At 40.6% G+C, this 17,714-nt stretch overlaps 1 protein-coding gene across 1 annotated transcript in view; it reads left to right on the top strand.

Annotated features, from left to right (window-relative positions):
* Positions 1-17,714, top strand: part of Cdon (cell adhesion associated, oncogene regulated) — a 43,135-nt gene that overhangs the window by 20,762 nt on the left and 4,659 nt on the right. Inside the window, exons 8-12 of the mRNA XM_055601406.1 lie at positions 484-606; positions 3,534-3,755; positions 5,552-5,832; positions 8,817-8,896; positions 17,448-17,707. Coding sequence (XP_055457381.1) covers positions 484-606; positions 3,534-3,755; positions 5,552-5,832; positions 8,817-8,896; positions 17,448-17,707 — 966 coding nt within the window. The remainder of the gene's footprint in view (positions 1-483; positions 607-3,533; positions 3,756-5,551; positions 5,833-8,816; positions 8,897-17,447; positions 17,708-17,714) is intronic.

Below are 17,714 nucleotides of genomic sequence, written 5' to 3'. Positions count from 1 at the left end.
TCTGTCGGCCCATGATGTGTTTGTAGCAATGGAAGAAACTTCTGTGAAAGCCTCTGCAACAGGTCACCTTCTTAACATCACACACTATTTGCTATCTCATTAGCACTGTGACGTTTTAGTGGGTAGGCATAATGACTGGATTTGCTGGGCTGAAATGAGATTTGAGATGTTTTTCCCCTCTGCATGTGTACTTTATTAGAGACTTACCACTAATTTTTAATAAAACCAGTGTTGCTATCAGTACACAGACAACCTTTAATTGAGTTTATCTCTTCACCTCTTTTACGTACCACTTAGTAGAAATGTTGTTCATCCATGAAACAGTAGCAAATAAAATACTTACATGGAGTATATTTTTATCTCACAAGCTGTATGAAATGGTGAGGGATGCTGTAACTCTTGTTCTGAAAATGCTAAATGAGCACGCAAGTATCATCGAGGCTATGTGATGTTTCCAGCTTGTCTCTCATATGTCTTTTCTAGGTTCAAAGCAGTGGCACACAATTGGTCACCTGCAGCCAGAAACCTCTTATGACATTAAGATGCAGTGCTTTAATGAAGGTGGGGAGAGTGAGTTCAGCAACGTCATGATCTGCGAGACTAAAGGTAGGAGAGGTGTGGAAGTTTGCGTTTCTTCCTGGCCAGTTCTTAAAATTCCAAACTCAAAGTATGTCTTAGAATTATTGGCATATTTATATGTGGAAATTTCTGCTAGATGGATGCATTTAAACTGCCCCTATAGAGTACCTTGTGTTGTCTAGGGCATTTATCTAAAAAATTGTCTACGTGAGCATTTGTGGTATCAAGGAAAACTAGGACCTCAGTTCCTTCTGAGTCAGGTATCCAGGCACTCCCCTGTAGGTTCTTTCTCTTTAAGATCTCACTGCCTCTTAACATGGCCACAATAGGGACCAAGCTTCCAGCACATGAAGACTTTGGTGGCTACACCCAAGCCCTAGCAATCTGCTTAAAATAGTCTTGAATAGCAGGTTCATATACTAGCTACATGTTTACATATGTACTGTATTAAGTTTAAGATATCAGTCACAGATTCTAAGTTGTCATTCTCAACTCTGCCTATATACACAGAGAATGCCTACAAAAAGATCTTTAAAAGAAAACACCACATGAGAATAGAGGAGGTACTAATCTGAATGTTTATAAAGCAGGAGTAGACGTCTTTATATCACCTTGAGGCTTTGCTCAACTGTCTGGAACACCAAAGTCCCTGCTGGAGATCTCAATTGTCCCAATGCTTAGTAAGAAGTAGGGAACCAGATCTGTGGTCATTTAGGAAGTTCTGTGTCTTCTCTTTCCTCTTTGCCTTCTCCTGGATGTCAGTGGGGACTTGAGTGCAACACTGCTCATAGTGAGCCAGGGATCTGGCTTTCCATGTAGGCATGTTGAGATCCAGTATTGCCTTTTTATTTTAAGTTTACCATCATTATCATCATAATTATCATCATCATCATTTTACACAGGGTCTCATGTATGCCAGACTAGCCTCACACTCACTATATAGCTTTGAACTTCCAAGCCTCCTTCCTAAATGCTGAGATTATAGGCATACAGCATCATAATCAGTTTATGTGGTTCTGGGGCTCAAATCAAGGGTTTGTACGCTATATCCACAGTCCTTAAGAAGGAACCTTTAAAGAAGACTTAGGTACCATGGAAGAAGGAAGTTGTTGAATATTCAGGGTAGCGGTCAGTGCCTGCTACAGTTGTTTTTATTTGAAATTGAGGGAATGAATAAAACAAGGAAACAAAGACTCGGCATTGAATTGGAAAGCCAGGCTTAGTTCCCTCTTATAAATTCTCAATCATGTGTCTTTTTGCTGAAAAACTCTCCCATTAAAATCCACATTAAACATCTGTTCACCTAAACCTGATCTTGAATTTCATTTGGGTAGCATATATCAGAATACCTCTCTGAAGCAGATACTGTAATGGACTCAGGAGGATCTCTTGCTTGTATCTAGAGTGCTGTGATCCTCACAGTAAATAAATGAAGTATGTAATCTCTCTACTCAAGACATTAAAAATCTTACCAGGCAGAGCTGGAGAGGCTGCTCTTTTACAGAGCACAGCAGTTGGTTCCCAGCATCTATGTCACCTGGTTCACACGTGCTATAACTCCAGCTCCAGAGGATCCAACTGGCTTCTGAGGGGCATCAGAAAACACATGTGCACACACACACATACCTGTGCATACATCTTACCAGGCGCAATATGAAACAGTACTGGTTTAGAGTTATAGCTCAGAGGGTACCTGCTTAGCATGTAAAAAGTGGTGCATTACATCCCCGGCACTGCCAAAAAGGAAGAGACTGAAACAGTGTCGTAATGTGTGTTCCAGTCTTATAGCTGTGTTCAGAATGGCACACTTCATTATCAGCTGTAGTTTACAGCTGGTGGAAATTTATTGACTGGAGCCCGGGAGGACAGAGCATAGTGCTTACAGCGCTTACAGCGAGGGCCTCCAATGGTGGAAGAGCAAGTGAATGGGACCAAACAAAAGGGTCCAAATTCAAACCCATTTTTATATGACCAACCCACCTTTAGAATAATGACGTTGATTTTTCAGTGGGGATAAAGTCCTTACAACCTAATCACCAATTCCACTTCTTTATGTTGTTAGCATGGAGGTTACATTCCTACAAGGGTTTGGAGACAGCCAAACAAAACATAGCACTCTTCCTTACAGCCTTAAGATGGAGCTCTTTTGTGTCTCTCTGTTTTCTGAACACAGAAACAGGTTTGTGGAGGTGAAAGTGATACAAGTGGTAGGGCTTGGTTTATACCTAGGGATCCTGGCATACGGGAATGGGCTGTAGGTCACCATACTCAGCTTATGACAGAGTGGGACTTAATTATGACGTGTAGAGCAGTAAGAACACGGGACTTGCAGGTGGGAGAATGAAGTTTGCATCACACTTGTTAAATATCATTTGTGATCACAGTTGCTCAGGATAACCAAGAAGTAGCTAAGAGACAGTTGACTCTAGTAGGCTTCATTGGGGATGCTTATAGGATGCATGTGGGGTTTGTAATTGCTATAGTAGTTCAAAGGTAATTGTTTAATGTTGATAATTCCTTTTTTACATGGTAGAATAATAAAACACTAATTCCAAGTCTTATTCAGAGGGAAATATATCACATAGAAAGAGGGGTTTTGTTTGTTTTTGTTTTTGTTTGTTTGTTTTCTGTCCATAAGTTGAAGTATTTTATTTCAACCCTGGGAGTTTTCTGCGAATACAGTTCAGCGGATCATCATACAGCTGTTTAGGTCAAACCAATTTGTATGTTTCTTGGCTCTTAGAATTTCTCAAAAATTTGTGAACCAAAACTTTGGCAGATCAGAATTTCAGATTTGGATCCCTCTCTATGACTCATTGGTGGTCAGATCGTCTCTGTGAGGAGTCTAAACAGACCGGCTTGCATTTCTAGCCAGACCTCCTTCAGAGAGTCTATTTCGTAAACTCTGCATTCACTCTAACTTAATTTTTTTTTTTTTTTAATATTTCATCCAGTGAAGCGTGTTCCTGGAGCTTCAGAGTATCCCATGAAGGAGCTGAGTACCCCTCCCAGTTCTTCAGGAAATGGAGGGAACGTGGGGCCTGCAACCAGCCCTGCCAGGAGCAGTGATATGTTGTACCTCATCGTTGGCTGTGTGCTTGGTGTTATGGTCCTCATTCTTATGGTTTTCATTGCACTGTGTTTGTGGAAAAGTCGCCAACAGAATGCCATACAGAGTGAGTCATTTATAAGTATTTCCTTGTATTTTTGTAAAGATGGGTAGAAAAAATATTGTCAGAATAAATATTGATTCATAACACTCTCATGTATTTGTGCCATGGAATGAAAGCTCTTAGATACTCTCCACTCAGGGGAGGTGACTTTACAACCATTCATGCTGCCAGCCAAAGTAAGTGGAGCATCAAATTAAATTGCCCAGTAGAAGTAAACACCAAAGTCAAAGCTAAGCAGGTCTCTGAGTAAACAGAGCTGTCTTGGTGCTGGGAAAGCCTGGCTTTGTTGGACCACCAAAGAGGATGAGTGCTTGAACATCAGTTCTGGAATCACTGTAGCAATGTCTTCATATTGGTGCAAGTCTAGTCAACAGGAAACAGAAATGGCTTGATGGAAAGGAAGGTAGTGAAGAGTGTTCTGAGTTACTGTCATTGGGTGTCATGAGCGGAGATAACGTGTGCCTGCGTCTGTAACTGCTCTACCCAAAGGACTCTGTATATTGCCTCACAAATACCAAAAGTAAGAGGTGTGATTGTAAGGCTCATGATGGTGTTGTTTCAGTACCAACATCCTTCCTGTCCTGTTCCCCACTATTTGAAACACTATGACCAAATCAAGCAGAGATATCAGATTTTGGTGAGGGAAAGATTCTCCTGTTTGGCTCAAGAATAAGGAAATAAAAGAAAAGCAAGAGGAAACCAATAGTGACAAGTAATTCCAGGAACCATTGTCCAATTCTTTTAAGCTCATGGAAAAAAAAAATCATCCATTTTGATTGGACAGCAACTTCCTAAAAAGACATGACCGGATTGGGGATGTTGGGCAGCAAAGTTTGTGCCATTTGATTGAACCATATTCTAAGTGGTTCTAACGTGTTATTTAAATTCTGAGTGTGTTGAATAGTAAAGCATTGTTGTAGTCATCTGAGCAAGACTGATCTGATAAGAAACCATTTTCCTTTGTGATGATAAATATCTTTACAAAATAAAAAGTCATCATGAGAGTGTTTATTCAGCCATTTATGCCACCAGATGAAACTCATTGTCTCCTGCTTGTCAGACCCTTTCCTAAACAATGGTGATAACTGATAAGACTATAGGGCCTCTGAAGGAGCACAGGTTAGGTACACAGGAGGATACACATCTGTGAGGAAAGCACAAGACAAGGAGAAGGAGAGGAGTGAGGGAGAACCAGGCAACAGATCGGGATAGTGTTGAGGCTAGGATTCTCAGGGGTATTGTAGTTTTTCCTAAATGTATCTGGCAGATGTGCCTCTGGAAATCAGAATTTGCTCAAGTGCTTTTAACATACGGGACAGAAGCGCCTTTTTTGCCTTTGGTACCTCACACCCCTGGCATACATGAAGACAGCAGGAGCTATTGAATAGCCAGCAAATGGACACTTATCACCCTGTTTTTACCTAGAAATGGTGCTTCCTGCTATTTAAAGCATTGTTTTTTTCACTCATTATTCTGACAGTTGTTTTGAACTCTTGAAGTACGTGGGAATCTAAGCACTCCTACTCAACCATTGCCATCATTTGGATGATTTGCTTCTTCATGATTTATTCCCTTGGGAGATATTTCTCCCTGTAAACTTTTCCTTCAGTTAGCAGAGTCACTGTAAAGATGTAACAGCAACAATTTAACCGAAGCTTTGTGAGAATAGTTCAGGCTTTACTTTAGTCTTGTTTGTAGTTTCTTAGTGATTTCATTAATAAAAGTTCTCAGCAGAAAGGTATTTTTCTTCAGTATCTGACTTTGCTTTTTCTTCTGGGCTTGTTTGTTCTTTTTAACAGAATATGATCCTCCAGGATATCTCTACCAGGGGTCAGAGATTAATGGACATCTGGTAGAGTATACCACGCTCTCAGGAACGGCCCGGATCAATGGGAGTGTTCATGGAGGCTTCATCAGCAAAGGCAACCTCAGCAATGGCTGTTCTCATCTCCACCATAAAGGCCCCAATGGAGTCAATGGCATCCTGAATGGAAGCATAAATGGAGGGCTTTACTCTGCACACACAAACTCGCTAACCAGGACGTGTGTGGAGTTTGAGCATCCTCACCATCTAATGAATGTAAGAGACCTCATTATAAATGATTGCTTCTCTGGGTGGCAGGGTAGCAGGATGAAAAGACTGGTGACTTTGACTTCTTTCTCTGTAAGCACCTCGTAAGTCATGCACGCGGGTATGCCATGTCTCTAGTAGCTCCAGATCCAGAGGAATCATTGGTTTTCTGACATCAGTAAAAGCTATATTTGCCAGCTTCATCTAGCTTTAAATTATTTACCACAAAGTAGAATGCAGGAAAGAACACATTGGAAGTTATTCTTGAGACAAAATGGAAACACTGCTGAGCAAAGACCAGGCATTTGATTTACTTGGAGCTGAGTCTGAGGACTCAAATGCTGTTAAGTCTGGCAGAGGGAAGACTGGACTGAAGCACACTGGGATGCCCTGTGGAAGGAAGTGGTGGCTGCTGCTCCCCCTTGAAGAAGCAAGTCCAGTTCTGTCCCTGCTACTGTAGTACACAGTGTAGGCCCTGGTGCTGCTCAGCTTCTTGACCTTTCAGAACACTTGTAAAATATAGGTAAAAATCTCCAGATGCTAGGATATTACTCAGATTCTCTATTCTGTGCTATTCTATTCTATATCCCCTATATTAGGCAAGTGTTCTACACTGAATAACACATCCAGCTTTATAAAGACCATGCAGATGATCTCCACAGGCTGATGACTCCTGAACCATCATGAGTTTGTTTTGTCTAGTATTTTCTTAAACCCTGTAACTTTATAAGCTTTTACATTTTAGAGTATTAGCATTCTTTAGCCACAGGAGTTCTGTTGCAAGCCCTTGAAACTTCCCTATTTGTGAGAAGGTTAGCACGTTTTGTCTTTTGTGATGGGACTAGAATGACTGGCATAGTTTAGATAATGTTGCTTATAGAGTTATTGCACAAAGAAGTTTGATCTATTATAGTCTCTGGCTGGGTATCCATATTATCTTTTAATCAGGTAATTTGTTTGGTTGATCAAGTTAAACATCGGTTTAGTTTTTACTATTATTCTGATTCAAAGACATTTGCTACAATCTGTAAAAGTTATCTTTCCATCTTCAATTTAGTAAAGATATTGGAATATTAGAGTTACAAAACAAAATGTAGGCATTCTTTTTTGGATTTTTATGTCTACCACCAATCCTCATTCCACCCTAATCCCTTCCAACTCCACAACTTTAGGAAGGGGTGAAAGAAGGTTAGAGGGAAAAAGAGGCCACAGACCTCTTTAGACTAATTCCTGCTGTTTAGGGGCATTGGGTTCCTTTGGGCAAGTCCAGTCTTCATTATCAGATTACCCAGCAATCCAGAAAATGCAACAGCAAACACAGCAGCAGCAGGGACCGGGTGGGGAGCCAGTGCACAGGACTCTCCCATTCATACCCTCTCCAGAGTCACCAGAATTAATCTATCTGCAGCTGTCAAAAACCACGGCTCTCAGAGCATGAGACAATCATAGTTAACGGCTATAGACAAACTGAAACAGCCAGGATTAAGACAGGAACATATTCATATAACATAACTGGGTTTTTAAAGAAACCAAAACTCTCACCACCACAAAACTTTAAGATACATTTATATCATAAAGCTAAAAACCTGTGGTTTTTGTGTGACTAAATGTTTATACATTCTACAAAGTATATTGTTACCAAAAGATAATAATTGCATTATTTTGTGGAACAACTCATGGCTTGCCTTCAGACTTTCTAAAAACTATTGCTAGTTCACTCCTACCTATCCTCAGTCAAGGAAGCTGACAGAGAAAGCATTCAACTTGGAACAGCACTGCTGTTCCTATGAGAAAGAACCCTAAGACTGATGCTTCCAACATGGATCTCTGGGTTTTCAGAGTCGACTTGCCATTTAAATGATAGCTGCCCCATCAGGTACACAGTTCTAGAAGTTGCCAGCTGTGATTCTAAACTCTTCATTTTCTTACTCTTCTAAAAGGGAAGAAATAAATAAATTAAAATTGTACTAGTGATCATGAAAATCACTGATTTGCCTTTGTTAAGTTCAGCAGCTCTTGTAACCGGCATCATTTTTCTAAACTCGTGGAGTCTGCACACATGGACTGACTATAGTCTAGGGATGTTCTCTCTCTGTTTTCCTAATCATTCCTGTTGTTAGGTGGATCAGGGTTACTGAAAGAAGTTTCTAGTCTTGGTTTGCTTAGGTACTGGCTGATGTTATAAGATAAATGAAATGAGAAGTAAAAGCAAAAGCAATTGCCTGAACCTTTTCTAACCTTGAAGGTCTGCTTGAGGTATGGGCGCCCTGTGACGACCCCTCCCACCCTTCACATTCAGCTCTGCTGTTTTTCTTCAGAACGCAGAACTCTGATTCTAAGGCCAGTCAGTCTTTAACTTCCTGTTTGCCATTCTGTATGTCAAGTGAACATTTTACAATGAGGTATGTGTTAATCTGGGCATTTTTCTTAATTGCCGAGGAGTTTCCGCCAAAAGCAACACCAGAATATTAATATTCCCTCCAAGTCATTGCTGGCCGAGAGTCCACTCCATCTGGAAAAATATGACGTTTTAAAACTGCCGTCCAGTGAACAGACCTAATCGAAATAATTACAGGAAAATGAAGATGGGTTGATCTTGTGACATCATTCAAACAAACTTTACACCCTGTCTCTCTAACTGGCATCACATAAGCTTTTTCCATGACTGCTAGAAAAGAAAACATGAGTCGGCGCTTATGATGTATAATATATCTTAAGGCATAAATTTGAAATACTAAAAGAAAGTGACTAACCTCCCTCCATTTACTTGCCTTTCTCTAGTACAGAAGTACCTGGAGGAATGTGGCAGTTCAGCTTTAGTGTACCACTGTGCAGGGCTCCCTTGTGAATACGTTTTACATTGCTCAGGCAATGTAATACTTGGAAATGTCCCACACACCCTTTTGTTATCGATGTGTATTTGCGTATTTGGCAAAGGTCTCTGGCTCCTTCAGCTTCTTCTCTTCTTTCTCCTTGAATGTTGCCCTGACCAGGGAGGAGGAATGTGCACAGCAGTCCCTCAGATGGACCCCTTGGGATGCCTTAACTGTCGGAACTGCCGGAACAACAATAGGTAGGTTAACTGTACCCAGCCACATTGCTGAGACCATTCTGTGTTGCTGCCTCATTGATTTCCTAAAGTTAGCCTCCTGCACACAACTCCACCATCCTCAGTGTAAAGCTATTGTTTTTTTAAATCTGCTATAATTGTTATTTTTTCTGTGCCTCAGTTTCTTTAGACATATAGTAATAATACCAACAGCTTTGTTTCTTAACAGTGTTGTGAAGGGTAGGGTTCCTCTCTATATATAGTTTTTGCCTTTTCCCATTTCTTATTTTGATATCTGTGTTGGGATGAGGATAAATGCAATTGATTATGTTCAAGCAGTAAGCAAAGCAAAACAAAAACGATCTCCTGCTTATATGGTAGTTTTCCATAATAATGTTGAAATTTTCCTACTAGATTTTGCAGTGTTTCACCTCCTCCTCTTTCTTCTCTTCCCTTTTCTTCTTCTTTCCTTAATTCTTAAAATCTTAAAGTACTTAGGAAAAATTGTATTTGGGCCATTGCAATGTATGCCTTTAGTCCCAGCACTCAACATGGAGAGGTAGGTGATCTCTGTGAGTTCAAGGCTAGCCTGGTCTTCACAGCGAGTTTCAGAACAGCCAAGCTACATAGACCCTGTCTCAAAACAAAACAAAAAAGACAACAAAATTTTGCGTGTGTGTGTGTGTGTGTGTGTGTGTGTGTGTGTGTGTGTGTGTAGACATGGGTATGGGTACACGTGTATACATGTGGAACTTAAAGGGTAACAGAAAATAGGCATGGTGTCACATGTCTATAATCTCAGTAACCTGTTGTCCCCAAATTTGGGAGCTGTGATCAGAAGAGTTAAAAATTCAAGACCAGCCTGTGCTACATAGTAAGACCCTGTCTCAAACGCAAACAGAATTTCACCAACTTTGATACACTAAATAGCAGAAAGCTTCCATACTATTACCTTATATATATGTTAGCTATTAATTGCAAAGAAATATTAGACATTTGGATAAGAATCTTGATTTTTAGCTGGACCTGACAGTATAAGCCTTCAATCCTAGCTATTTGCAAGGCTGAGGCAGGAGAGTTCTAGGTTCAAGGCCAGACTGGTATAGGGGGGGGGGGGGTTGGGGCCTCTAAGTTCTTTTATGTAATTCTTGTATATATCAATTCAAAAGGATTATTGAAGTTGGATCAGAAATCTTAGTCCTTTTCCATAACGATGGTATTGAATTACATAGTCCTAAAAATTCTCTAACTAGAAAACTTAGTACATAAAATACCTGGAGTGTAGATTGAAGTCTGGATCATGCATTATCAAGAAGGGTTCAATCTGTAGCTTTTAAACGAAGGAAAAGGTTAAGAGTTACCCCTGGGAATTAGTGACACTGGGAAGATCTAGCCAACCATGCAATCTAAAGTATCTAAAGTGTACCCTTTTAAAGGCAGGCAGGCTGGGTTGTGCTGGAACGAAAGCAAGCCTGCATAGCGAGATCTGTCTCAGAAAACAAAAAGTACATTGTTTTAGAAGGTCTCAAAACAGAGCAATAAATCATTGCTACTTTTTTTTATTTACCTGACGTGTAAAGGCTTATATATTAGCAAGAGCTGTCTGCCTATTTTGTGTACTAAGAGCTACATATTTCAGTTCTGTGACACTCATTTTGAAAATGTTCATGTGTCAAAGTACATTTTCATTCAGAGTTGCCACAGACTATCACAATTTGTTAAGAAAACATGTGAAAGAACTTGTGAACCCAGGTGTGGTGGCTCCTGCCAGTAATCCTGCACTTGAGAGGCTGAGAAGGTCTGATTGCCATGGGTGTAAGGTCAGCTTGGGCTACAGAGCAAGACTGTTTCTCAAAAACTACAGAGGAAGTTCATGAAGCTGGCTCACACATGGTAGAAATCAGGCGGATTACTTTAACAAGTGGTTTTGTGTCTTGTGCCATCCTTCGTGGTTCTTGTAGTCGTCACAGATCTCAACTCTCCTTACGCGTTACAATGTTGTAATTAGGGGATCCTTGCTCTAAGAATAAGTAGTCCTGTGCTTTGCCACTGCATAAACCTGTGATCTTGTCATGTGTTAAATGTTGAGAAACAGATCAAGTAGTGGCTTAATTCACACGAAGCTTTTTGAGGAGTGTGGTCTGTCCAGAGACATGTTTCTGCTTGACACCTAGTGGTGTGCATAGGTTGTGTTAGAGAGGGGGAGTGACATTCTAAAGTTGGCATCATGACTCAACCATTGCCTGATAGGGATCTAAAAAAATCAGGGCAGGTGAGATGGTGCCACTGGTTAAGGTGCTTGCTGCCTGGCCTGGCTACCTGAGTTAACCAGGGTCTGCCTGGTGGAAGGAGAGAACCAACTCCCACAAGTTGTCCTCTGACCTCTATACATGTGCCATGTACCATGTATACACCCACAACAACTAAACAAACAAATGTTTTTCTATAATTTAATATAATGTTTTTAAAAGAAGATTCCAAATATATGGACATCGTCATATGTGACTGACCTGCTTGGTAATCGGTGCTGAGCATAGAAATAGGCAATCTAATAAAGCCATACATTGAAAAAAGTGATGAATTTGGTTTCAGGTGTTTCAGGCTCCGGTGCCAGTTGTTGCCAATTAAGGAGATGGGTGAGAATGTTGCTGTTGGGGTGGAGTTGCTCAGACTGCAATCCAGATGTAGGAACATCCATTTCACATTTTTTTTCAAACTGTACCTATAGTTGCAGTTTGATATTTTCAAATTTCAAAGAAGACCATAGCCTTGGCTGGTTAATTTTACACATTACTTGAGCTGTTGATTTGCTTTTGTTTATTTCGAAATTTAACCACTCATTCTTTTTCTAAGATGTTACTTATAATTATTTATTTATTTATTTAGTTTTTTGCTCACCACCTTGGTAATATCTTCAAAGAATAATGGAAATGAGGAAAGGAGAATGAGAAAGCAAAGGAAGGTTTGTTCATTCAGCATGTATTTGATGTCGGTCTGCAGTGAGCCAGAGGTGCAGGGGATATAGGACTAAGCAAACAGGCTCGTCCCTGCCTGTTGGGGCTCCTGGTCTAGTGTTTTCCAAAACAACATCAGGTTGCCAGATACAGCCATCTCTCTAGGAAACAGCATAGGAAAAGAAAGCTAGGAAACAAAGAGCTCCTTGCCCAGCAGTGTGCTGTGGGAGATCTGGGTTAGCCCTGGAAGTTTCTATTCCACAGGTGAGTAAGAACTAGGTAGGGCTTGCTTAGAGTCTCTCTATGGAGCATCTCACCTGCCCTGCAACTTGCTCCTCCTTTTCCTCTGCCTTCTCAGGTTTAAAACCGAAATGCATTTCTTAGAGTAGAGCTTTTAAGAAAACAGTTGTTGCTTACCTTGATGAATTCCTTTCCCCATTCCCCTATTTGAACAGTAACTCAGGAGAGTAAAGTTGACTCGCTTATTAACTGGAGTACTGATGTGAAAAGTTTGGGAAACAGACAGGATGTGGTGACACACCTTTAATCCCAGTACTCCTGAGACAGAGGCAGGAGGATCTCTGTGAGTTTAAAGCCAGCCTGGTCTACATAGTGAGTTCCAAGACAGCCAGAGATGCATTGAGATACCCTGACTCAAACAAACAAACAAACAAAAACTTTTTTGGGAACCAGTAAGAGGGACGGCAGGCACCTCTAGCAGTCTGGGGTGGGGGTGGGATTGCTGCATCCCAGGGCATGTAAAATGACTGCCTGCCCTCCTGTATTCTCTTAACTGAAAAGTAAAACATTTCCAGGATTTTAGTGAAGTATTGAAGGAGGCTGTTGAATGCAGGGGGCTAGTCCCCTCTGCTGACTATATATGGAGAAACCATTGTGTTGGTCAGCACACCCCCACACACACACACTGAAGACATAATTGAGAAAACATTGTGCTGTCCCACATTTCAAGGGTTAAACAGATTGTAATCAGATAAATCACTCTCTCTGCCTTTCTCTTCTCCTCAGTTCAGACGAAACGGTACAGTTCTGGATATGCAATCATTTGTGGTTCGTTAGTTGCTTTGCTAGTTTAATGGGAAGGAATTGACATTAAATTGGGCCTATTTAACATCAGTTTCAATAATTTGTAAGAGAGAATAGAGAAGACACTGATGAAATTCACAGATGAGTGAATAGAGGTCCCATCAGGAAAGAATGAGAGATTAACTTTAAGGGTCCTAGAGAGACTGGAAATGGGCAGGAAGTAAAAATCAGCGTGGAAAAATGTCTATAATTCATCTGGGGAAAGAAAAAGAAGTCCAGGCTGAATGGCTGATAATCAAGAGAAAGAAAGCCACTGGGGATAGTGTCTAGAAAATCAGATATTACAGATGGCTGCCAAGTTTTTGTGTAGTGATAATCCTAAATGTCTGTATGTTCTCAGTCTGGGAGTGCCCGTCCACAACTAATGTCAGATGTGCTCAGATGAGAATGGGATGCAGAGATGAAGCGAGGATATTGTTTTAATAGGAGTCTCCAGTGACTGACTGATGGACCCAGGTGGTTGTTAATTGTCTACCATACTTAAACTCTTCCTCTTAGCAGTCCGTTTTTCATAACCCAACCCCTCTTGTATTTCTGACCACTTAGCAAACTCAGAACTATTTATAACCCCAGAGGAAGAAAGCAGAAAAGTCCAAGGTTCCGCTTTTCTTTTACATATGGTTATCTATCCACTTTGAGGGGAACAAAACCAGCCTTGTGTTGTTGTTTTGTTTGTTTGAGATTTGATTTTATTACATTTTATTCATGTGTCTGCTTTTTTGTGCCACGTGTTTCTTTGGAAGGCAGAAGAGGATGTTGGATTGCCTGGAGAGCTGGAATTATAGGCGGTTGTGGCCATCTGATTTGATGCTGGGAACTGAACAGTACTGAACAGAAGCAATGTTCTTTGTTTGTTTGTTTGTTTGTTTGAAAAGCAGTGATGTTTAACATCTGATACATCTCTAACTGCTCAATCCCTTCTTTTTGGAAAGAAGGTCTACCCCAATTTACTTCTTATTTCTAGTAAAAGTCTCAGTGAATGCTGTGTCCTTTTTCACTCTGTGGAGATGTGGCCTCTTAATTTACGTATTTACAGATACTATTGTTATTGCCTTGGAAAATGTCTGAGAACATTACCAGTGACAGACTCACTTCCTCGGGCTGTCCCTGATGACATTCAGAAGAGAGGTCACATCCCACTATGGACCATAAGCTTTTATCTCCACATGCCCAGCCCAAGTCCAAGCTGTTTTCCCATTGCTGACACTGACATCTGGAAGTACACGAACAGGAAGGAGGTGCAGGTGCTTACATATGGCTAGCTAAGTGGTTAATTGCCGATTCTGAGTCAAGACTGAATGTACTAGAAAATTTTAGATCAATGCGTTTTATCCTGGTGAAATCTGGGTCCTATAGACTTTACAAATGTAACTTATATTACTGTCCACCAGACACTGATGAGGGAGAGGTACAGTTCAAAATGGAGTGTGTGGCTTTCTGGTCTACTTACTTAAAAACACATGCTACAGAATATGTAACAAGAAGCTGTACTTTTTCCTGCTAAGATGTGTTTAATATGTGCTCCTGGAACATTACCGTTCATCAATGGCATCCGTGTGGAAGCCCTTGTTCTTCTGCCTCGCTGGTCCCCGGGTCTGCCCCGTGAATATAGCTGTACGCCACTCTGACAAATGTTCTTTAGAAATCATGATGTTGAAAGCCCTTAGACTTCACTCAGAAATTCCCTCTACAACATGCCTTAATTTAAAGAAGAGCACAGGAAAAGAGAAAACCAAGAGCAAGGAAGAAGGCCTTTCACTGTCTGGTAAGTCCCTGGCATTTTGTTATTTCAACATGATGAAATTCATTCACATTAGTTCTATGAATTAATTTTACTTGTAATGCTTATATTTATAGGGACCTGTCCTGATTTTTTTTTTTTTTTCATATTCTGGCAGTTTTCCCTTCAGCTCAACTTTACTTCTTTTACATGAACTTTTCTTTCTGATCCTTCTTTGTCCTCTAACTCAGATCCCTGGTGCCTTTTATTACCTTCAGATTCCTTCAGAGAAAGGGAAGCAGCAGCCAGAAGCTCACTTAGCACATGTGGCACCATCAAGGACAAGTGCCTGGCTATGCTTCTGTGACACTGAGGACAGCTCTTGCCTGACCTCTAGGAGACTGACGTTTAAAGCCAGACAACTCAGTCCACTGAGTAGGAGAGTGGGCGGGGCTAACAGCATAATACGATGTGGGAGGGAGACACTGATCATATGAACACTGTCAAAAGTTCTGAGTTGAAGTTGGCACAGTGCCACGAGCCTATAATCCCAGCCCTCAGAGAGGCAGAAGCAGGCAGATCTTGGTAAGTTCAAAGCCAGCTTGATCTACAAAGCCAGTCCAGGACAGCCAGGGCTACACGGAAAAAAAAAAAGTCTCAAATAAATAATAAATAAATAAATAAATATATAAATAAATATATAAATGAATAAGTAAACTGAGTTGAGTAAAATAGTGAAGAGAGCAAATCAGAATTAAAACCTACTCTTTTGATGTGACAGGTCCAAACCAGGGCTCTGGTTCTGATTCAAGTGTGTTCATGCCTGTCCCTGTTCCTTCATTTAGACTGGCTGAAGACCTGTACAGAAAAATGTGGGTCGTGTTCATGTTTTTCCCATATTATCAAAAGTTAAAATTAGATCCCTGGTGTCTGAACTCCATTAACTGTACAGTTAGTGTATTTTTTCTATTTGAACTTAGAAGTTGGGTTTACTTAAATTAATGACTGGATTTACTGACAGATTTCTTGTTCTCTTTCAGACTCGCCTGTATCATCTTGCTCAGAATGCTCTTTCCAATGACTAGAGCTGGCAGAATTGGACTCCTTTTCTTTTCTTTCTTTTTTTGGCCCCAGAAACCTTCCCTCCCATGTGTAAAAGATGGAAATAAAGAATTCTGGTCTTTACTCTTTCAAATGATTTATTTCTAGCATACACCTGCTTGTGTCTATGTTTTTCCTGTCTGTGTTACATCAAAACCCAATATGGTATCATTTTCAAACTTTTCTTAGTCCCAATTTTAGAAATTAACAAAATGTACCAGTAACAGAGGAACAGCTTGATCTTCAACAGGCAGCAATGATAAAATGTATTTGGGAGTAACCATTGCAGGCAGAAACTAAACTGGAACCCACACCTTCAGAGGTAGTCCAGGTCTCACCTGAAGGCTTCTCTAGTGTTGGGGTAAGGGCCCGAGAAAGAATGTGTCAGTAGACTGAATTCAACAGCAGTAAAACAACCAGAAAAAGTGAGGAGAAATCATTTGAGAAAGAATTGCTGTATGCCTAAGGAAACAGGAATATGGTGAGGGAGAGACACTAGAACAGTAGAAGCAGATCGTGAGATGGGTCAAATCGCCATTAGCAAACAATAGCATTAAGCAGATATTATAAATATGTTCAAGGGCTTAAAGGAAAATAAATGCCCAGGAAATATGGATGTTTCAGCTGAGAAAAATCCAAATACAGACTTCAGGTCTGAAAAAACATAGTATGTTAAATGGTAAATGTGCAGAGTGAGCCTGACAGTGATTGGAGGAGACAGAAGAATCAAAGAAATAGAAGTTTTCAAACTAAAAATTTGAAAACACTTAGCTGGAAGCAGGGAATAATTGCAGAATGGAATTGAAATGAAATGTTCAGTACTGATAAATTCAAGTGAATTAATTCTGCAATGGAAAAAACAAACCTAAAACTCTTTACTTTGAAATGGCTAGTCTGTATGTTTCTTCCAGCGCTGAGAGGGAGGTTTCTTCCACCTGTGATGGATAATGTTGTCTGTCAGGTGACAGGTTCTAGAATTACCTAGGCGACAAACCTCTGAACATGGTTTTGAGGGAGTTCTTAGATTAGATAAACTGAGGTGGAAGACCCACTCTGAATATGGGCTGGAGACCCAGAATAAGTCAAAAGGGGAAAGCAAATGAAACACCAGCATCCTGACTGCAGATGCTGTGTCCAGCTATGTCCACATTACGATGCATCGCACCCTTGAACTTGGAACTACAGTAAACCTTTTCTTTCTTAAGTGGCCTTTGTCAGGTGTTTTGTTATAGCAGTGAGAAAGAGAAACCAATGTACCACCTGAATTCACAGCCTAGTACTTTCATATTGACTGTCAGAAGGTCATTTCTCTCATATGGTCATGTGTCTAAACTTTCTGTTTGTTCTCATTCCTTGAAGTAGCTGGTGTTTTTTTGCTTCTGTGTGCTGTGTTTAAGAACTAGTTAATGAAATGGGAGATGTCTTCTGGCAGTGGACTAAAGGAAGTATGTGGGTCAGGTCCTCATAGAAGGTTCTGTTCTTAGGTGGCTTTCCTTTGCTACATTTTCCTATCACTGTACGCTATAACTGTAACTTTCAGAGTCTTGGTATTTCAAACTCTAATGAGTTTATTAGTTTTAAGCATAATTCTTAAAATTTAGCAAATATAAAATACTCATTATATTAAAAAATAAGCTTATTTTAATTATTGATGCCCCAAAACACTCAGTTCTGTTTCTTGGCTTAAACTCTGCAGGTGTTTCACCAAAACCAACAGTCCCCTTCCTGTGGTCCCAGTGGTAACCTCCTGTCCTCAGGATGGCCTGGAAATGAAGCCCCTCAGTGCCATGAAGGTGCCTGTGTGTCCAGCTTCCACAACTCCTGATTGTGGCCAGGGACCCAAGGAGAGCATCAAGGACAGTATGGTGGCAGCACCTACCCAGCATACGTGCTGTCAGGACAACATAAGTGACGTCAATTCTGATTCCACAGAAGACACAGCGGAGTTCAACAGAGGTACAGG

This window comes from Psammomys obesus, unplaced genomic scaffold (genome assembly GCF_907164565.1).
Source record: "Psammomys obesus unplaced genomic scaffold, mPsaObe1.curated_primary_1811, whole genome shotgun sequence".
Lineage (NCBI taxonomy): Eukaryota > Metazoa > Chordata > Mammalia > Rodentia > Muridae > Psammomys > Psammomys obesus.
This window is presented reverse-complemented; position numbering and strand designations above follow the sequence as displayed.